At 47.2% G+C, this 25,141-nt stretch overlaps 1 protein-coding gene across 1 annotated transcript in view; it reads left to right on the forward strand.

Moving 5' to 3' along the window:
• LOC139277448 (myosin light chain kinase family member 4-like) overlaps positions 1–25,141 on the forward strand; it is a 176,667-nt gene that overhangs the window by 53,458 nt on the left and 98,068 nt on the right. The window contains exon 6 of the mRNA XM_070895919.1: positions 8,785–8,926. Within this exon, the coding sequence (XP_070752020.1) occupies positions 8,785–8,926 (142 nt within the window). The remainder of the gene's footprint in view (positions 1–8,784; positions 8,927–25,141) is intronic.

Raw genomic sequence — 25,141 nt, forward strand, 5'->3', positions numbered from 1 at the left:
AGCTCAACAAATCGTTTAACTACATTGCAAATCAGTGCACTCCATGGATGATCGCACGTGTGGCTGAAAGCACAAGGATTTAGGACTAAGATGAGGAAGAACTTCTTCACTCAGAGGGTGGTGAATCTCTGGAATTCTCTACCCCAGAGGGCTGTGGAGGCTCAGTCGTTGAGTGTATTCAAGGCTAAGATCGATAGATTTTTGGCTATTAAGGGGATCGAGGGATATGGGGAAACATAGACATAGAAACATAGAAAATAGGTGCAGGAGTAGGCCACTCGGCCCTTCGAGCCTGCACCACCATTCAATGAGTTCATGGCTGAACATGCAACTTCAGTACCCCATTCCTGCTTTCTCGCCATACCCCTTGATCCCCCGAGTAGTAAGGACTTCATCTAACTCCTTTTTGAATATATTTAGTGAATTGGCCTCAACAACTTTCTGTGGTAGAGAATTCCACAGGTTCACCACTCTCTGGGTGAAGAAATTCCTCCTCATCTCAGTCCTAAATGGCTTCCCCCTTATCCTTAGACTGTGTCCCCTGGTTCTGGACTTCCCCAACATTGGGAACATTCTTCCTGCATCTAACCTGTCTAACCCCGTCAGAATTTTAAACGTTTCTATGAGGTCCCCTCTCATTCTTCTGAACTCCAGTGAATACAAGCCCAGTTGATCCAATCTTTCTTGATAGGTCAGTCCCGCCATCCCGGGACTCAGTCTGGTGAACCTTCACTGCACTCCCTCAATAGCAAGAATGTCCTTCCTCAGGTTAGGAGACCAAAACTGTACACAATACTCCAGGTGTGGCCTCACCAAGGCCCTGTACAATTGTAGCAACACCTCCCTGCCCCTGTACTCAAATCCCCTCGCTATGAAGGCCAACATGCCATTTGCTTTCTTAACCGCCTGCTGTACCTGCATGCCAACCTTCAATGACTGATGTACCATGACACCCAGATCTCTTTGCACCTCCCCTTTTCCTAATCTGTCACCATTCAGATAATAGTCTGTCTCTCTGTTTTTACCACCAAAGTGGATAACCTCACATTTATCCACATTATACTTCATCTGCCATGCATTTGCCCACTCACCTAACCTATCCAAGTCGCTCTGCAGCCTCATAGCATCATCCTTGCAGCTCACACTGCCACCCAACTTAGTGTCATCCGCAAATTTGGAGATACTACATTTAATCCCCTCGTCTAAATCATTAATGTACAGTGTAAACAGCTGGGGCCCCAGCACAGAACCTTGCGGTACCCCACTAGTCACTGCCTGCCATTCTGAAAAGTCCCCATTTACTCCTACTCTTTGCTTCCTGTCTGACAACCAGTTCTCAATCCATGTCAGCACACTACCCCCAATCCCATGTGCTTTAACTTTGCACATTAATCTCTTGTGTGGGACCTTGTCGAAAGCCTTCTGAAAGTCCAAATATACCACATCAACTGGTTCTCCCTTGTCCACTCTACTGGAAACATCCTCAAAAAATTCCAGAAGATTTGTCAAGCATGATTTCCCTTTCACAAATCCATGCTGACTTGGACCTATCATATTACCTCTTTCCAAATGCACTGCTATGACATCCTTAATAATTGATTCCATCATTTTACCCACTACTGATGTCAGGCTGACCGGTCTATAATTCCCTGTTTTCTCTCTCCCTCCTTTTTTAAAAAGTGGGGTTACATTGGCTACCCTCCACTCGATAGGAACTGATCCAGAGTCAATGGAATGTTGGAAAATGACTGTCAATGCATCCACTATTTCCAAGGCCACCTCCTTAAGTACTCTGGGATGCAGTCCATCAGGCCCTGGGGATTTATCGGCCTTCAATCCCATCAATTTCCCCAACACAATTTCCCGACTAATAAGGATTTCCCTCAGTTCCTCCTCCTTACTAGACCCTCCGACCCCTTTTATATCCGGAAGGTTGTTTGTGTCCTCCTCAGTGAATACCGAACCAAAGTACTTGTTCAATTGGTCCGCCATTTCTTTGTTCCCCGTTATGACTTCCCCTGATTCTGACTGCAGGGGACCTACGTTTGTCTTTACTAACCTTTTTCTCTTTACATATCTATGGAAACTTTTGCAATCCGTCTTAATGTTCCCTGCAAGCTTCTTCTCGTACTCCATTTTCCCTGCCCTAATCAAACCCTTTGTCCTCCTCTGCTGAGTTCTAAATTTCTCCCAGTCCCCGGGTTCGCTGCTATTTCTGGCCAATTTATATGCCACTTCCTTGGCTTTAATGCTATCCCTGATTTCCCTTGATAGCCACGGTTGAGCCACCTTCCCTTTTTTATTTTTACGACAGACAGGAATGTACAATTGTTGTAGTTCATCCATGCGGTCTCTAAATGTCTGCCATTGCCCATCTACAGTCAACCCCTTCAGTATCATTCGCCAATCTATCCTAGCCAATTCACGCTTCATACCTTCAAAGTTACCCTTCTTTAAGTTCTGGACCATGGTCTCTGAATTAACTGTTTCATTCTCCATCCTAATGCAGAATTCCACCATATTATGGTCACTCTTCCCCAAGGGGCCTCGCACAACGAGATTGCTAATTAATCCTCTCTCATTACAGTCTAAGATGGCCTCCCCCCTAGTTGGTTCCTCGACATATTGGTCTAAAAAACCATCCCTTATGCACTCCAGGAAATCCTCCTCCACCGTATTGCTTCCAGTTTGGTTAACCCAATCTATGTGCATATTAAAGTCACCCATTATAACTGCTGCACCTTTATTGCACGCAACCCTAATTTCCTGTTTGATGCCCTCCCCAACATCACTACTTCTGTTTGGAGGTCTGTACACAACTCCCACTAACGTTTTTTGCCCTTTGGTATTCTGCAGCTCTACCCATATAGATTCCACATCATCCAAGCTAATGTCCTTCTGAACTATTGCCTTAATTTGCTCCTTAACCAGCAATGCTACCCCACCTCCTTTTCCTTTTATTCTATCTTTCCTGAATGTTGAATACCCCTGGATGTTGAGTTCCCAGCCCTGATCATCCTGGAGCCACGTCTCCGTAATCCCAATCACATCATATTTGTTAACATCTATTTGCACAGTTAATTCATCCATCTTATTGCGGATACTCCTTGCATTAAGACACAAAGCCTTCAGGCTTGTTTTTTTAACACCCTTTGTCCTTTTAGAATTTTTCTGTACAGTGGCCCTTTTTGTTCTTTGCCTTAGGTTTCTCTGCCCTCCACTTTTCCTCATCTCCTTTCTGTCTTTTGCAGGAAAGTGGAGTTGAGGTAGAAGATCAGCCATGAGCTCATTGAATGGTGGAGCAGGCTCCAGGGCCGAATGGCCGACTCCTGCTCCTATATCTGGTGTTCTTATGATGATGATATCCAGTTGAAGGGGTCTCGGGGTTACACCATCATTCCAGTGGTTGGGTAGCGGAAGCACACAGTTGATCGTGGCTGCTTACAGGAGACATTACTGGTGCTAACCCAAGAGAATATCAAAATCAATAACACCCTCTGACTATTTTTGAATGATAAGCGAGTAAAGGGTTATGGGGAGTGGGCGGGGAAGTGGAGCTGAGTCCATGATTAGATCAGCCATGATCTTATTGAATGGCGGAGCAGGCGCGAGGGGCCAAATGGCTGACTCCTGCTCCTATTTCTTATGTTCACCCTCCACCATGTTTCCACACGTTCCCCTTTTACTCCTCGTAAAGCCCAATCCTTCCCTCCCGACAGATTGTGTACAGGTCATTTAATCCTCTCGAATTCACTTTTGATTAATTTGTGAATACATTTTAAATTATATCAGGAATGTACTGATCCTGCAAGCTCGACGCTGATACGTCCTTACTACACAGTATAAATGCACGCGAGGCCCATGCTTGAGAGAAGGTCAGTCTGTGACCTGTCCTTTATTCCTTAGCACACAAGTGATGAAGGTGGGTGGAGCTTCCCCTTTTATACCTGAAGGTCCAGGTTAGGAGTGTCTCCCACCTAGTGGTCAGTGTTCTCACGGTGTACAACTTAGGTCAGATTATACATGGGTTACAATGCTGGTTGAATACATGACATCACCTCCCCCCCCCCCAAAGTCTTATTGGGATCACAGGTTGAGTCTCTCTGGTGGTTTATGCTCCCTTGTAGAGCGCCTGAGTTGGGGCTCCGGTTGTTGGGCGCTGGCCTGAGTGTCTGCTGTTTGCAGTGCCTCAGGCCTGTCCGGACTGCCCATAGTGACTGGGCTCTCCTCCCTTTGGTTCCGGTGTTCGGTCACCTGTGGTGGAGTGAACTCTATCGTGTTCTTCCTCTGCTTCTTCTATGGGGTTGCTGAACCTCCTTTTTGTTTGATCCACATGTTTGCGGCAGATTTGTCCATTGGTAAGTTTAACTACCAGAATCCTATTTCCCTCTTTGGCAACCACAGTGCCTGCGAGCCATTTGGGCCCTGCAGCGTAGTTGAGGACAAAAACAGGATCATTTACATCAATACATCGCGCCCTCGCATTCCTGTCATGGTAGTGATATTATGACTGGCGCCTGCTCTCGACAATTTCTTTCATGGTGGGGTGTATAAGGGATAATCGGGTTTTGAGCGTCCTTTTCATTAGTAGCTCTGCGGGTGGAATCCCTGTGAGCGAGTGTGGTCGGGATCTATAGGCCAACAGGAAGCGTGATAAGCGGCTTTGTAGGGAACCCCCTTGGAATCTGAGCATCCCCTGTTTGATTATCTGCACTGCTCGTTCTGCCTGGCCGTTTGAGGCCGGCTTGAATGGTGCCGTTCTAACATGGTTAATTCCATTGCCTACCATGAAGTCCTGGAATTCAGTGCTTGTGAAGCACGGGCCATTGTCGCTGACCAAGATGTCCGGTAGATCGTGGGCGGCGAACATTGCCCGTAGACTTTCTACCGTGGCAGAGGATGTGCTTGAATTTAAAATGTCACACTCGATCCATTTGGAGTAGGCGTCTACTACAACCAAAAACATTTTCCCCTTGAAAGGACCTGCGTAGTCCGCATGGATGCGTGACCAAGGCTTGGCGGGCCATGGCCAGGGGCTAAGGGGGGCTTCCCTGGGCTCATGGCCCAGCTGGGCACACGTGTTGCACCTGCAAACACAAAGTTCCAGATCTGCGTCTATCCCTGGCCACCAAACGTGTGACCTGGCAATTGCCTTCATCGTGACAATGCCCGGGTGCCCATTGTGGAGTTCTCTGATGAACACCTCTCTGCCCATCTGGGACATGACTACGCGGTTTCTCCACAGTAGGCAATCGGCCTGAATCGAGAGTTCATCCTTGCGCCTGTGAAATGGTTTAAATTTCTCAGGGCATGCCCTGTACGTGGCTGCCCAGTCTCCATTCAGGACACATTTCTTGACTGGAGACAATAGCGGATCTCTATTTGTCCAGACTTTAATCTGACGGGCTGTCACGGGTGAGCCTTCGCTTCCGAAAGCTTCAACAGCCATGACCATCTCAGCACCATGCTCGGTAGCCCCCTCAGTGGTGGCTAGTGGGAACCTGCTGAGTGCATCGGCGCAGTTTTCAGTGCCCGGTCTGTGCCGAATTGTATAGTCATAGGCACCAACGTGAGTGCCCACCTCTGTATGCGGGCCGATGCGTTTGCATTTATGGCCTTGTTGTCGGCCAAAAGGGACGTTAGGGGTTTGTGATCTGTCTCCAGCTCAAATTTCCTGCCAAACAGGTACTGGTGCATTTTCTTTACCGCATATACACATGCGAGCGCCTCCTTTTCTACCATCCCGTAGCCCCTTTCTGCCTGGGACAGACTCCTGGAGGCATAAGCTACCGGCTATAACTGACCCTTGGCATTGACATGCTGCAACACACACCCGACCCCATAGGACGACGCATCGCACGTTAACACAAGTTTCTTACATGGGTCATATAGCGTTAACAGATTGTTGGAACATAACAAATTGCGTGCTCTATTAAAAGCCCTTTCCTGGCTGTCCCCCCAGACCCATTCACGACCTTTGCGTAGGAGCACGTGTAGCGGCTCTAGCAGCGTGCTCAATTTGGGAAGGAAGTGACCAAAATAGTTCAGGAGCCCCAGGAACGAATGCAGCTCCGTCGTGTTATGGGGTCTGGGTGCTCTCTGGATCGCTTCCGTCTTGGATGCAGTAGGGCTGATCCCGTCTGCTGCTACCCTCATCCCCAGGAATTCTACCTCTGGAGCTAGGAAGACGCACTTCGCCTTTTTCAGTCGTAGCCCTACCCGGTCCAGTCTGCGTAGCACCTCCTCCAGGTTGTGGAGGTGTTCTTCAGTATCACAACCCGTAATGAGGATGTCGTCCTGAAAAACCACCATCCCTGGAATCGCCTTGAGGAGGCTTTCCATATTTCGTTGGAAGATCGCGGCGGCCGAGTGAATCCCGAACGGACATCTGTTGTACTCAAACAACCCCTTGTGTGTCGTGATGGTGGTCAGCTTCTTCGACTCACTCGCCAGCTCCTGGGTCATGTAAGCTGAGGTCAGGTCCAATTTTGAAAAAAGTTTGCCACCGGATAGCGTCGCAAAGAGGTCCTCCGCTCTCGGTAGCGGGTACTGGTCTTGGAGTGACACCCGATTGATGGTGGCCTTGTAATCGCCACATATCCTGACCGACCCATCCGCCTTGAGCACCGGCACAATCGGGCTTGCCCAGTCACTGAATTCGACTGTCGAGATGATGCCTTCCCTCAACAGGCGGTCCAATTCGCCTTCTATCTTTTCTCGCATCACGTACGGCACCGCTCTGGCCTTGTGGTGTACTGGTCTGGCGTCCGGGTTTATGTGAATCACTACCTTGGCTCCCATGAAAGTGCCAATGCTGGGTTGAAATAATGAGTCAAATTTGTCCAGGACCTGTGAGCATGATACTCGCTCCACAGAGGAAATTGCATTGACATCGCCCCATTTCCAGTTCATGACAGCAAGCCAACTCCTCCCCAGTAGTGCGGGACCGTCCCCTGGGACAATCCAGAGTGGCAACCTGTTCTCCGAATCTTTGTGGGTCACGACTACCGTGGCGCTGCCTAGCACCGGAATGATCTGCTTTGTGTAAGTCCGTAGCTGTGCGTCAATCGCCGATAATTTTGGCCTCCTGGCCTTGGATGCCCACAACTTTTCGAACTGTTTGATACCCATCAGGGACTGGCTGGCACCCGTGTCTAACTCCATTGATACTGGGATGCCATTGAGGAGCACTTTCATTATTATCGGTGGCGTCCTGGTGTATGAACTGTATACGTGCTCCACATGAACTCGTTGAACTTTAGCTTCCAGCGATTTCCCCCAGTGTCCATTTCTGCAATTTCTGCAGGTATTTTGCTCATCTCTGCAAACTCCGGCTGAGTGTGTGCCTCCACGCCTCCAGCATGAGTTGCGGTTTGAAACAAAAGGTCCCTTGCCAGTCGATCGTCCCTGACTGCCCCTGTTATTGTCCTTGAGTGCACCATTAACAGGTGTTGATGGCCCCATTACTGGCCTCATTGTCCCTTGCAATGGCGTGAATCGCTGTTCAGCTTGCCATTGTCTCTGTTGAACTCCCCCTCTGGGTTCGACTACATGTTGGGGCATGCCTGACTGCCCTTGTCTGCCTGGAGAACTGTGTGCTGCTTTAACAATGTTGAATCGCTGTCCCAACCATTCCTTAACACACTACCTCTCGTCTGTTCTGCTCGTGGCCATGCTCGCGTGGTTTAAATCTCAGTTTCTTGTCGCCATTGATACGTCCTTACTACACAGTATAAATGCACAAGACGCCCATGCTTGAGAGAAGGTCAGTCTGTGACCTGTCCTTTATTCCTTAGCACTCAAGTGATGAAGGTGGGTGGAGCTTCCCCTTTTATACCTGAAGGTCCAGGTTAGGAGTGTCTCCCACCTAGTGGTCAGTGTTCTCACGGTGTACAACTTAGGCCAGTTTATACATGGGTTACAATGCTGGTTGAATACATGACAGACGCTACACCTTTAAAGGTGTTCCACTTGCTCTCAGTGTGGTGAACAAACCCTAGTCAATCTTCAATTTTCCCTGATATCTTTGGTTTGTTCAGTCCAAGGCCAATGCAGGTCAATAAAAGATGGCTATGGATACATGTGAAATCATTTTCTCACATCTATGGACAGTTGATCACACACAAGTGTGAATGGAAACCGAAGCAGTGCACAGAGCAGTCAACAGCCCGACCAATCCTTGCCGATATACTGGACAGCAAGGTCAATACTTTCCCGATAGACTCGGTCTTTAGGAGAGACTGATCACATTGGGATAGTCAGCTCTTTACTGTTGCATTTACATCCCTGCACCTGACCTGAGCATTGCAGCTGTATAACCAGTTGGGTTTTCACCAGGTTTCACATCCTGCACCAGGAGTGTTACCGGTCTGCCTCACTGCTCCAGCACCATATATCATCATCACAGGCAGTCCCTCGAAATCGAGGAAGACTTGCTTCCACTCTAAAAGTGAGTTCTCAGGTGACTGAACAGTCCAATACGGGAATTACAGTCTCTGTCACAGGTGGGTCAGACAGTGGTTGAGGGAAGGGGAGGGTGGGACTGGTTTGCCGCACGCTCCTTCCGCTGCCTGCACTTGATTTCTGCACACTCTCGGCGACGAGACTCGAGGTGCTCAGTGCCCTCCCGGATTCACTTCCTCCACTTAGGGCGGTCTTTGGCCAGGGACTCCCAGGTGTCGGTGGGGATGTTGCACTTTATCAGGGAGGCTTTGAGGGTGTCTTTGTAACATTCCTTGAAACAGCACCGTATAGTCAATCTGACAGTGCATGTCTTTCCTGCAGTTTGGACGGTGGAGAGCTTTTTGAACGGATAATTGATGAAAGCTGCACTCTAACAGAACTGGATGCAATTGTGTATGTCAAGCAGATCTGTCAGGGCATTCATTACATGCACCACATGTATGTTCTGCACCTGGACCTGAAGGTAAGATCCCCCAAACCACTTTCTGAGAAGTGCAAAAACTATAGGGCAGTAATGGTAGGGGAGTTCAACTACTCCAATATTAACTAGGATAGAATCAGTGTGAAGGGTATAGAGGGTGCGGAATTCCTAAAATGCATTCAAGAGAACTTTTTTTAGCCAGTATGTACCAAGCCCAGCACAGGAGGGGGCGGTTTTGGATTTATTTTTAGGATTGAAGCTGGGCAGGTGGAAGGGGTATCAGTGGGAGAGCATTTAGGTGCTAGTGATCATAATTCAGTTAGATTTAGGGTAGTTATGGAAAAGGACAAGGACAGACCTGGAATAAAAGTTCTAAATTGGGGAAAAGATAACTTTGCTAAGTTGAGGAGTGATTTGGCCACAGTGGACTGGAAACAGTTACTTGAAGGTAAATCAGTGTCGGAACAGTGGGAAGCATTCAAGGAGGATATCCGGAGGGCTCAGAGCAAGTATGTGCCCTTAAAGAAAAAGGGTGGGGCTAACAAATCTAGAGCCCCCTGGAAGTCGAGGGACTTATAGGGTAGAATAAAGGAAAAAAGGGAGGCTTATGACAGATACTGAGGGCTCAATACTGCAGAAACTCGAGAGTATAGAAAGTGCAGGGGTGAAATTAAAAGGGATATTAGGAAAGCAAAGAGAGAGCATGAAAAATTCTTGGCAAATAAAATCAAGGAAAATCCAAAGACGTTTTATAAATATATTAAGAGCAAGAGGATAACTAAAGAAAGGGTGGGGCCTATTAGAGACCATGAGGGCAATCTGTGTGTGGAGGCGGAAGGTGTGGGTATGGGTCTTAATGAATACTTTGCATCTGTTTTTTAAAAAAGGGGAGCTATGCAGACATTGCTATCAAGGAGGAGTGTGAAATATTAGATGAAATAAACATAGTGAGAGAGGAGATATTAAACGGTTTAGCAGCTTTGAAGGTGGATAAATCCCCAGGTCCGGATGAAATGTATCCCAGGCTGTTAAGTGAAGCAAAAGAGGAAATAGCAGAGGCTCTGACCATCATTTCCCAATCCTCTCTGGCTACAGGTGTGGTGCCAGAGGACTGGAGGACTGCTAATGTGGTACCTTTGTTCAAGAAGGAAGAAAGGGATAGACTGCGTAATTACAGGCCAGTCAGCCTAACCTCAATGGTGGGAAAATTATTGGAAAAAATCCTGAAGGACAAGATAACTCTTCATTTGGAAAGGCAAGGTTTAATCAGGGACAGTCAACACAGATTTGTTAAGGGAAGGCCGTGTCTGACTAACTTGATTGAATTTTTCGAGGAGGTAACCAGGAGGGTCGATGAGGGCAGTGTGTATGGTGTAGTGTATATGGATTTTAGCAAAGCTTTAGATAAGGTCCCACATGGCAGACTGGTCACAAAAGTAAAAGCCCATGGGATCCAGGGCAAAGTGGCAAGTTGGATCCAAAATTGGCTCAGAGGCAGGAAGCAAAGGGTAATGGTTGATGGGTGTTTTTGTGACTGGAAGGATGTTTCCAGTGGGGTTCCGCAGGGCTCAGTGCTGGGTCCCTTGCTTTTTGTGGTATATATCAATGATCGAGACTTGAATGTAGGGGGATGATTAAAAAGTTTGCAGATGATACTAAAATCGGCTGTGTGGTTGATAATGAAGAAAGCTGTGGACAGACAGCAGGAAGATATCAATCTACTGGTCAGGTGGGCAGAACAGTGGCAAATGGAATTTAATCTGGAGAAGTGTGAGGTAATGCATTTGGGGAGGACTAATAAAGAAAGGGAATAAACATTAAATGGTAGGACACTGAGAAGTGTAGAGGAACAGAGGGACCTTAGAGTGCATATCCACAGATCCCTGAAGGTAGCAAGCCAGGAAGTTAAGATGGTGAAGAAGGCATACGGAATGCTTGCCTTTATTAGCCGAAGGATAGAATACAAGAGCAGTGGGGTTTATGCTTGAACTGTATAAACACTGGTTAGGCCACAGCTGGAGTACTGCGTGCAGTTCTGGTCACCACATTACAGGAAGGACGTGATTCTACTGGAGAGGGTACAGAGGAGATTTACGAGGATGTTGCCGGGAGTGGATAATCTTAGCTATGAGGACAGATTGGATAGGCTGGGTTTGTTTTCCTTGGAACAAGGGAGGCTGAGGGCAGACCTCATTGAGGTGTATAAAATTATGAGCTGCCGACATATACTGGATAGAAAGGGCCTATTTCCCTCAGCAGAGAGGCCAACAACCAGGGGGCACATATTTAAAGCAATTGGTAGAAGGTTCAGAAGGGATTTGAGGGGAAATTTCTTCACGTAGAGGGTGGTGGGGGGGGGTCTGGAACTCACTGCCTGAAAGGGTGGTAGAGGCAGAAACCCTCACCCCGACACCTCACTGTAACACTGATATACCCCACACCCCTCACTGTAACACATTGATATACCCCACACCCCTCACTGTAACACTCTGATATACCCCACACCCCTCACTGCAACATTGATATATGCCATACCCCTCACTGTAACACTGATATACACCACACCGCTCACTATTACACTCTGATATACCCCACACCCCTCACTGTAACACCCTGATATACTCCACACCCCTCACTGTAACACACTGATATACCCCACACCCCTCACTGTAACACACTGATATACGCCACACCTCTCACTGTAAAACACTGATATACCCCACACCCCTCATTGTAACACTCAGATACTTCACACCCCTCACTGTAACACTCTGATATACCCCACACCCCTCACTGTAAAACTGATATACTCCACACCCCTCACTGTAACACACTGATATACCCAACACCCCTCACTGTAACACTCTGATATACCCGACACCCCTCACTGTAACATTGATATATGCCATACCTCTCACTGTAACACTCTGATATACTCCACAACCTTCACTGTAACACACTGATATACCTCACACCCCTCACTGTAACACTGATATATCTCACACCCCTCACTGTAACACTCTGATATACCCCACACACCTCACTGTAACACTCTGATATACCCCATACCCCTCAATGTAACACTCTGATATACCCCACACTCCTCACTGTAACATTGATATATCCCACACCCCTCACTGTAACATTGATATACCACACACTCCTCACTGTAACACTCTGATATACCCCACATCCCTCACTGTAACACACTGATATAACCCACACCCCTCACTGTAACACAGCGATATACCCCACACCCGTCACTGTAACACACTGATAGACCCAACACCCCTCATTGTAACAGACTGATAAACCCCACACCCTTCACTGTAACACTGATATACACCACACCCCTCACTGTAACACATATATACCCCGCACCCGTCACTGTAACACTGATATACCCCACACCCCTCACTGTAAAACTGATATACCCCGCACCCCTCACTGTAACATTGATATACCCCACACCCCTCACTGTAACACTGATATTCCCCGACCCCTCACTGTAACACTGATTTACCCCACACCCCTCACTGTAACACACTAATATATACAACACCCATACTGTAACACAGTGATATAGCCATTACCTCTCACTGTAACACTCTGACATATCCCACACCCCTCACTGTAACATTCTGATATACCCAACACCTCTCACTGGAACACACTGATATACCCCACACCCCTCACGTAACACACTGATATACACCACACCCCTCACTGTAACACATATATACCCCACACCCCTCACTGTAGCACTGATATACCCCACACCACTCACTGTAACACTGATATACCCCACACCCCTCACTGTAACACACTGATATAACTAACACCCCTCACTGTAACAGACTGAGATAACTCACACCACTCACTGTAACTCTGATATACCCCACACCCCTCACTGTAACTTTCTGCTATACCCCACACCCCTCACTGTAACACTGATATACTCCACACCCCTCACTGTAACACTGATATACGCCACACCCCTCACTGCAACACTCTGATATACCCCACACCACTCACTCTAAAACATTGATTTACACCACAGCCCTCACTGTAACATTCTGATATACCCAACACCTCTCACTGGAACACACTGATATACCCCACACCCCTCACTGTAACACACTGATATACACCACACCCCTCACTGTAACACATATATACCCCACACCCCTCACTGTAGCACTGATATACCCCATACCACTCACTGTAACACTGATATACCCCACACCCCTCACTGTAACACACTGATATACCCCGACCCCTCACTGTAACACTGATATACCGCACACCCCTCACTGTAGCACTGATATCCCCCACACCACTCACTGTAACACTGATATACCCCACACCCCTCACTGTAACACACTGATATAACTAACACCCCTCACTGTAACGGATTGAGATAACTCACACCACTCACTGTAACACTGATATACTCCACACCCCTCACTGTAACACTGATATACCCCACACCACTCACTGTAACACTGATATACCCCACACCCCTCACTGTAACACACTGATATAACTAACACCCCTCACTGTAACAGACTGAGATAACTCACACCACTCACTGTAACTCTGATATACCCCACACCCCTCACTGTAACTTTCTGCTATACCCCACACCCCTCACTGTAACACTGATATACTCCACACCCCTCACTGTAACACTGATATACGCCACACCCCTCACTGCAACACTCTGATATACCCCACACCACTCACTGTAAAACATTGATTTACACCACAGCCCTCACTGTAACATTCTGATATACCCAACACCTCTCACTGGAACACACTGATATACCCCACACCCCTCACTGTAACACACTGATATACACCACACCCCTCACTGTAACACATATATACCCCACACCCCTCACTGTAGCACTGATATACCCCACACCACTCACTGTAACACTGATATACCCCACACCCCTCACTGTAACACACTGATATACCCCGACCCCTCACTGTAACACTGATATACCGCACACCCCTCACTGTAACACACTAATATATACAACACCCATACTGTAACACAGTGATATAGCCATTACCTCTCACTGTAACACTCTGATATATCCCACACCCCTCACTGTAACATTCTGATATACCCAACACCTCTCACTGGAACACACTGATATACCCCACACCCCTCACGTAAAACACTGATATATACCACACCCCTCACTGTAACACATATATACCCCACACCCCTCACTGTAGCACTGATATACCCCACACCACTCACTGTAATACTGATATACCCCACAACCCTCACTGTAACACACTGATATAACTAACACCCCTCACTGTAACAGACTGAGATAACTCACACCACTCACTGTAACTCTGATATACCCCACACCCCTCACTGTAACTTTCTGCTATACCCCACACCGCTCACTGTAACACTGATATACTCCACACCCCTCACTGTAACACTGATATACGCCACACCCCTCACTGCAACACTCTGATATACCCCTCACCACTCACTGTAAAACATTGATTTACACCACAGCCCTCACTGTAACATTCTGATATACCCAACACCTCTCACTGGAACACACTGATATACCCCACACCCCTCACTGTAACACACTGATATACACCACACCTCTCACTGTAACACATATATACCCCGCACCCCTCACTGTAGCACTGATATCCCCCACACCACTCACTGTAACACTGATATACCCCACACCCCTCACTGTAACACACTGATATAACTAACACCCCTCACTGTAACGGATTGAGATAACTCACACCACTCACTGTAACACTGATATACTCCACACCCCTCACTGTAACACTGATATACGCCACACCCCTCACTGCAACACTCTGATATACCCCACACCACTCACTGTAAAACATTGATTTACACCACAGCCCTCACTGTAACACAGTGATATACCCCACACCCCTCACTGTAACACACTGATAGATCCAACACCCCTCATTGTAACACTCTGATAAATCCCACACCCCTCACTGGAACATTGATATATCGCATACCCCTCACTGTAACACCGATATACTGCATACCCCTCACTGTAACACACTGATATAACCAACACCCCTTACTGTAACAGACTGATAAACCCTCCACCCCTCACTGTAACACTGATATACCACACACCCCTCACTGTAACACTGATATGCCCCACACCCCTCACTGTAACACTGATATACACCACACCCCTCACTGTAACACTGATATACACCACACCCCTCACTGTAACACTGATATACACCACACCCCTCACTGTAACACTCTGAAATACACCACACCCCTCACTGTAACACTCTGATATACCCCACACCACTCACTGTAAAACACTGACATACACCAGACCCCTCACTGCAACACAGTGATGTATCCCACACTCCTCACTGTAACACTCTGATATACACCACACCCCTCACTGTAACACTGATATACCACACACCCCTCACTGTAACTTTCTGATATACCCCACACCCCTCACTGTAACACAGATATACTCCACACCCCTCACTGTAACACTGATATACGCCACACCCATCACTGTAACTCTGATATACCCCACTCCCCTCACTGTAACTTTCTGATATACCCCACACCCCTCACTGTAACACTGATATACTCCACACCCCTCACTGTAACACTGATATACGCCACACCCCTCACTGTAACACTGATATACACCTCACCCCTCACTGTAACACTCTGATATACCCCACACCACTCACTGTAAAACATTCATTTACACCACACCCCTCACTGTAACACAGTGATATACCCCACACCCCTCACTGTAACACTCTGATATACCCCACACCCCTCACTGTAATATTGATATACCCAACACCCTTCACTGTAACACACTGATATATCCCACACCCCTCACTGTAACACACTGATATACACCACACCCCTCACTGTAACACATATATACCCCGCACCCCTCACTGTAACATTGATATACCCCACACCCCTCACTGTAACACTGATATTCCCCGACCCCTCACTGTAACACTGATTTACCCCACACCCCTCACTGTAACACACTAATATATACAACACCCATACTGTAACACAGTGATATAGCCATTACCTCTCACTGTAACACTCTGACATATCCCACACCCCTCACTGTAACATTCTGATATACCCAACACCTCTCACTGGAACACACTGATATAGCCCACACCCCTCACGTAACACACTGATATACCCCACACCCCTCACTGTAACACACTGATATAACTAACACCCCTCACTGTAACAGACTGAGATAACTCACACCACTCACTGTAACTCTGATATACCCCACACCCCTCACTGTAACTTTCTGCTATACCCCACACCCCTCACTGTAAAACATTGATTTACACCACAGCCCTCACTGTAACATTCTGATATACCCAACACCTCTCACTGGAACACACTGATATACCCCACACCCCTCACTGTAACACACTGATATACACCACACCCCTCACTGTAACACATATATACCCCACACCCCTCACTGTAGCACTGATATACCCCACACCACTCACTGTAACACTGATATACCCCACACCCCTCACTGTAACACACTGATATAACTAACACCCCTCACTGTAACAGACTGAGATAACTCACACCACTCACTGTAACTCTGATATACCCCACACCCCTCACTGTAACTTTCGGCTATACCCCACACCCCTCACTGTAACACTGATATACTCCACACCCCTCACTGTAACACTGATATACGCCACACCCCTCACTGCAACACTCTGATATACCCCACACCACTCACTGTAAAACATTGATTTACACCACAGCCCTCACTGTAACATTCTGATATACCCAACACCTCTCGCTGGAACACACTGATATACCCCACACCCCTCACTGTAACACACTGATATACACCACACCTCTCACTGTAACACATATATACCCCACACCCCTCACTGTAGCACTGATATACCCCACACCACTCACTGTAACACTGATATACCCCACACCCCTCACTGTAACACACTGATATAACTAACACCCCTCACTGTAACGGATTGAGATAACTCACACCACTCACTGTAACTCTGATATACCCCACACCCCTCACTGTAACTTTCTGCTATACCCCACACCCCTCACTGTAACACTGATATACTCCACACCCCTCACTGTAACACTGATATACGCCACACCCCTCACTGCAACACTCTGATATACCCCACACCACTCACTGTAAAACATTGATTTACACCACAGCCCTCACTGTAACACAGTGATATACCCCACACCCCTCACTGTAACACACTGATAGACCCAACACCCCTCATTGTAACACTCTGATAAATCCCACACCCCTCACTGGAACATTGATATATCGCATACCCCTCACTGTAACACTGATATACTGCATACCCCTCACTGTAACACACTGATATAACCAACACCCCTTACTGTAACAGACTGATAAACCCTCCACCCCTCACTGTAACACTGATATACCACACACCCCTCACTGTAACACAGTGATATACCCCACACCCCTCACTGTAACACACTGATAGACCCAACACCCCTCATTGTAACACTCTGATAAATCCCACACCCCTCACTGGAACATTGATATATCGCATACCCCTCACTGTAACACTGATATACTGCATACCCCTCACTGTAACACACTGATATAACCAACACCCCTTACTGTAACAGACTGATAAACCCTCCACCCCTCACTGTAACACTGATATACCACACACCCCTCACTGTAACACTGATATGCCCCACACCCCTCACTGTAACACTGATATACACCACACCCCTCACTGTAACACTGATATACACCACACCCCTCACTGTAACACTCTGAAATACACCATACCCCTCACTGTAACACTCTGATATACCCCACACCACTCACTGTAAAACACTGACATACACCAGACCCCTCACTGTAACACAGTGATATACCCCACACCCCTCACTGTAACACTCTGATATACCCCACACCCCTCACTGTAATATTGATATACCCAACACCCTTCACTGTAACACACTGATATATCCCACACCCCTCACTGTAACACACTGATATACACCACACCCCTCACTGCAACACATATATACCCCGCACCCCTCACTGTAACACTGATATTCCCCGACCCCTCACTGTAACACTGATATACCGCACACCCCTCACTGTAACACACTAATATATACAACACCCCTTACTGTAACACAGTGATATAGCCATTACCTCTCAATGTAACACTCTGATATATCCCACACCCCTCACTGTAACAGTCTGATATACCCAACACCTCTCACTGGAACACACTGATATACCCCACACCCCTCACTGTAACACACTGATATATACCACACCCCTCACTGTAACTTTCTGCTATACCCCACACCCCTCACTGTAACACTGATATACTCCACACCCCTCACTGTAACACTGATATACACCACACCCCTCACTGCAACACTGACATACACCACACCCCTCACTGTAACACTCTGATATACCCCACACCACTCACTGTAAAACATTGATTTACACCACAGCCCTCACTGTAACACAGTGATATACCCCACACCCCTCACTGTAACACACTGATCGACCCAACACCCCTCATTGTAACACTCTGATAAATCCCACACCCCTCACTGGAACATTGATATATCGCATACCCCTCACTGCAACACTCTGATATACCCCACACCCCTCACTGTAACACACTGATATAACCCACACCCCTCACTGTAACTCTGATATACCCCAATCCCCTCACTGTAACACAATGATATACCCTACACCCCTCACTGTAACTCTGATATACCCCACACCCCTCACTATAACACTCTGATGTACCCCACATCCTCATTGTAACACTGATATACCACATACCCCTCACTGTAACACTCGGATATACCGCCCACCCCTCACTGTAACACAGTGATATACACCACTACCCTCACTGTAACACAGTGATATACACCACACCACTCACTGTAACACTGATATAACCAACACCCCTCACTGTAATACACTGATATAACCCACACCCTTCACTGTAACACTGATATACCCCGCACCCCTCATTGTAACACTGATATACCTCTCACAACTCACTTTAACACTGATATACACCACGCCCCTCACTGTAACACACTGATATAACCCACATCCCTCACTGTAACTCTGATATACCCCACACCCCTCACTGTAACACACTGATATACCCAACACCCCTCACTGTAACACTGATATACCCCACATCCCTCACTGTAAGACTGATATACTCCACACCCCTCACTGTAACACACTGATATACCCCACACCCCTCACTGTAATACTGATATACTCCACACCCCTCACTGTAACACTGATATACCCCACACCCCTCACTGTAACATTGATATACCCCACACCCCTCACTGTAACACAGTGATATACCCCACACCCCTCACTGCAACCCTCTGATATACCCCACACTCCTCACGGTAACACAGTGATATACACCACACCCCTCACTGTAACACACTGATATACACCACACCTCTCACTGTAACACTGATATACACCACACCTCTCACTGTAACACTGATATACCCCACACCCCTCACTGTAACACACTGATATACACCACATCCCTCACTGTAACACAGTGATATACCTCACATCCCTCACTGTAACATTGATATACCCCACACCCCTCACTTTAACACACTGATATACACAACACGCTTCACTGTAACACTCCTGTATACCCCACACCCCTCTATGTAATATTGATATATCCCACACCCCTCACTGTAACACTGATATACACCACACCCGTCACTGTAACACTGATATACTCCACACCCCTCATTGTCACACTGATATAACCCACACCCCTCACTGTAACACTGATGTAACCAACACCCCTCACTTTAATACACTGATATAACCCACACCCTTCACTGTAACACTGATATACCACACACCTCTCACTGCAACACACTGATATACACCACAACCCTCACTGTAACATAGTGATATACCTCACGTCCCTCACTGTAACACACTGATATACCCCACACACCTTACTGTAACACACTGATATACCCCACACCCCTCACTGTAACGCTCTGATATACCCCACACCCCTCACTGTAACACTGACATACTCCACACCCCTCACTGCAACAATCTAATATTCCCTAAACCCCTCACGGCAACACGCTGATATCAGCTGATACCCCACACACCTCACTGTAACACACTGATATACCCAACAGCCCTCACTGTAACGCTCTGATATACCCCACACCCCTCACTGTAACACTGATATACCCCGCACCTCTCACTGTCACACTGATATACCCCGACACCTCACTGTAACACTGATATACCCCGACACCTCACTGTAACACTGATATACCCTACATCCCTCACTGTAACACTGATATATCCCACATCCCTCACTGTAACACTCTGATACACCCCACACCACTCACTGCAACACTGATATACCCCACACCCCTCACTGTAACACCTTTATACCGCACACCCCTCACTGTAACACGATAAACCCCACACCCCTCACTGTAACACACTGAAATACACCACACCCCTCACTGTAACACAGATATACCCCACACCCCTCTCTGTAACACTGATATACCCCGCACCCCTCACTGTAACACTGATATACCCCACACCCCTCACTGTAACACACTGATATAACCAACACCCCTCACTGTAACACTGATATACCCCACATCCCTCACTGTAAGACTGATATACACCACGCCCCTCACTGTAACACACTGATATAACCCACATCCCTCACTGTAACTCTGATATACCCCACACCCCTCACTGTAACACACTGATATACCCAACACCCCTCACTGTAACACTGATATACCCCACATCCCTCACTGTAAGACTGATATACCCCACATCCCTCACTGTAAGACTGATATACTCCACACCCCTCACTGTAACACACTGATATACTCCACACCCCTCACTGTAATACTGATATACTCCACACCCCTCACTGTAACACTGATATACCCCACACCCCTCACTGTAACATTGATATACCCCACACCCCTCACTGTAACACAGTGATATACCCCACACCCCTCACTGCAACACTCTGATATACCCCACACTCCTCACGGTAACACAGTGATATACACCACACCCCTCACTGTATAACACTGATATACACCACACCTCTCACGGCAACACTGATATACACCACACCTCTCACTGTAACACTGATATACCCCACACCCCTCACTGTAACACACTGATATACACCACATCCCTCACTGTAACACAGTGATATACCTCACACCCCTCACTGTAAAACTCTGACATACCCCACACCCCTCACTGTAACATTGATATACCCCACACCCCTCAATTTAACACACTGATATACACAACACGCTTCACTGTAACACTCCTGTATACCCCACACCCCTCCATGTAATATTGATATATCCCACACCCCTCACTGTAACACTGATATACACCACACCCGTCACTGTAACACTGATATACCCCACACCCCTCATTGTCACACTGATATAACCCACACCCCTCACTGTAACACTGATGTAACCAACACCCCTCACTTTAATACACTGATATAACCCACACCCTTCACTGTAACACTGATATACCACACACCTCTCACTGCAACACACTGATATACACCACAACCCTCACTGTAACATGGTGATATACCTCACGTCCCTCACTGTAACACACTGATATACCCCACACACCTTACTGTAACACACTGATATACCCCACACCCCTCACTGTAACACTCTGATATACCCCACACCCCTCACTGTAACACTGACATACTCCACACCCCTCACTGTAACAATCTAATATTCCCTAAACCCCTCACTGCAACACGCTGATATCAGCTGATACCCCACACACCTCACTGTAACACACTGATATACCCAACAGCCCTCACTGTAACCCTCTGATATACCCCACACCCCTCACTGTAACACTGATATACCCCGCACCTCTCACTGTCACACTGATATACCCCGACACCTCACTGTAACACTGATATACCCCGACACCTCACTGTAACACTGATATACCCTACATCCCTCACTGTAACACTGATATATCCCACATCCCTCACTGTAACACTCTGATACACCCCACACCACTCACTGCAACACTGATATACCCCACACCCCTCACTGTAACACCTTTATACCGCACACCCCTCACTGTAACACGATAAACCCCACACCCCTCACTGTAACACACTGAAATACACCACACCCCTCACTGTAACACAGATATACCCCACACCCCTCTCTGTAACACTGATATACCCCGCACCCCTCACTGTAACACACTGATATAACCAACACCCCTCACTGTAACACACTCAAATACACCACACCACTCACTGTAACACTGATATAACCCACACCCCTCACTGTAAAATTGATATACCCCGCACCCCTCACTGTAACACTGATATACCGCACAACCCTCACTGTAAGACACTGATATATACAACACCCCTTACTGTAACACAGTGATATAGCCATTACCTCTCACTGTAACACTCTGATATACCCCACACCCCTCACTGTAAGACACTGATATATACCACACCCATCACTGTAACACATATATACCCCGCACCCGTCACTGTAACACTGATATACCCCACGCCCCTCACTGTAAAACTGATATACCCCGCACCCCTCACTGTAACATTGATATACCCCACACCCCTCACTGTAACACTGATATTCCCCGACCCCTCACTGTAACACTGATATACCGCACACCCCTCACTGTAACACACTAATATATACAACACCCATACTGTAACACAGTGATATAGCCATTACCTCTCACTGTAACACTCTGATATATCCCACACCCCTCACTGTAACATTCTGATATACCCAACACCTCTCACTGGAACACACTGATATACCTCACACCCCTCACTGTAACACACTGATATACACCACACCCCTCACTGTAACACATATATACCCCACACCCCTCACTGTAGCACTGATATACCCCACACCACTCACTGTAACACTGATATACCCCACACCCCTCACTGTAACACTTTGATATAACTAACACCCCTCACTGTAACAGACTGAGATAACTCACACCACTCACTGTAACTCTGATATACCCCACATCCCTCACTGTAACTTTCTGCTATACCCCACACCCCTCACTGTAACACTGATATACTCCACACCCCTCACTGTAACACTGATATACGCCACACCCCTCACTGCAACACTCTGATATACCCCACACCACTCACTGTAAAACATTGATTTACACCACAGCCCTCACTGTAACATTCTGATATACCCAACACCTCTCACTGGAACACACTGATATACCCCACACCCCTCACTGTAACACACTGATATACACCACACCCCTCACTGTAACACATATATACCCCACACCCCTCACTGTAGCACTGATATACCCCACACCCCTCACTTTAACACACTGATATACACAACACACTTCACTGTAACACTCCTGTATACCCCACACCCCTCCATATAATATTGATATATCCCACACCCCTCACTGTAACACTGATATACACCACACCCATCACTGTAACACTGATATACCCCACACCCCTCATTGTCACACTGATATAACAGACACACCTCACTGTAAAACTGATATACCACACAGCCCTCAATGTAACACACTGATATAACCCACACCCCTCACTGTAACACTGATGTAACCAACACCCCTCACTTTAATACAGTGATATAACCCACACCCTTCACTGTAACACTGATATACCACACACCCCTCACTGCAACACACTGATATACACCACAACCCTAACTGTAACATAGTGATATATCTCACGTCCCTCACTGTAACACACTGATATACACCACACACCTTACTGTAACACATTGATATACCCCACACCCCTCACTGTAACGCTCTGATATACCCCACACCCCTCACTGTAACACTGACATACTCCACACCCCTCACTGTAACAATCTAATATTCCCTAAACCCCTCACTGCAACACGCTGATATCAGCTGATACCCCACACACCTCACTGTAACACACTGATATACCCAACAGCCCTCACTGTAACGCTCTGATATACCCCACACCCCTCACTGTCACACTGATATACCCCGACACCTCACTGTAACACTGATATACCCCGACACCTCACTGTAACACTGATATACCCTACATCCCTCATTGTAACACTGATATATCCCACATCCCTCACTGTAACACTCTGATACACCCCACACCACTCACTGCAACACTGATATACCCCACACCCCTCACTGTAACACCTTTATACCGCACACCCCTCACTGTAACTCGATAAACCCCACACCCCTCACTGTAACACACTGAAATACACCACACCCCTCACTGTAACACTGATATACCCCGCACCCCTCACTGTAACAGTCTGATATACCCAACACCTCTCACTGGAACACACTGAAATACCTCACACCCCTCACTGTAACACACTGATATACACCACACCCCTCACTGTAACTTTCTGCTATACCCCACACCCCTCACTGTAACACTGATATACTCCACACCCCTCACTGTAACACTGATATACACCACACCCCTCACTGTAACTCTGATATACACCACACCCCTCACTGTAACACTCTGATATACCCCACACCACTCACTGTAAAACATTGATTTACACCACAGCCCTCGCTGTAACACAGTGATATACCCCACACCCCTCACTGTAACACACTGATCGACCCAACACCCCTCATTGTAACACTCTGATAAATCCCACACCCCTCACTGTAACATTGATATATCGCATACCCCTCACTGTAACACTCTGATATACCCCACACCCCTCACTGTAACACACTGATATAAGCCACACCCCTCACTGTAACTCTGATATACCCCACACCCCTCACTGTAACACACTGAAATACACCACACCCCTCACTGTAACACTGATATACCCCACACCCCTCACTGTAACACTGATATACCCCGCACCCCTCACTGTAACACTGATATAACCAACACCCCTCACTGTAACACACTCAAATACACCACACCCCTCACTGTAACACTGATATACCCCACACCCCTCACTGTAAAATTGATATACCCCACACCCCTCACTGTAAC

The sequence above is a fragment of the Pristiophorus japonicus genome, chromosome 12 (assembly GCF_044704955.1).
Source record: "Pristiophorus japonicus isolate sPriJap1 chromosome 12, sPriJap1.hap1, whole genome shotgun sequence".
Taxonomy (NCBI): Eukaryota; Metazoa; Chordata; class Chondrichthyes; family Pristiophoridae; genus Pristiophorus; species Pristiophorus japonicus.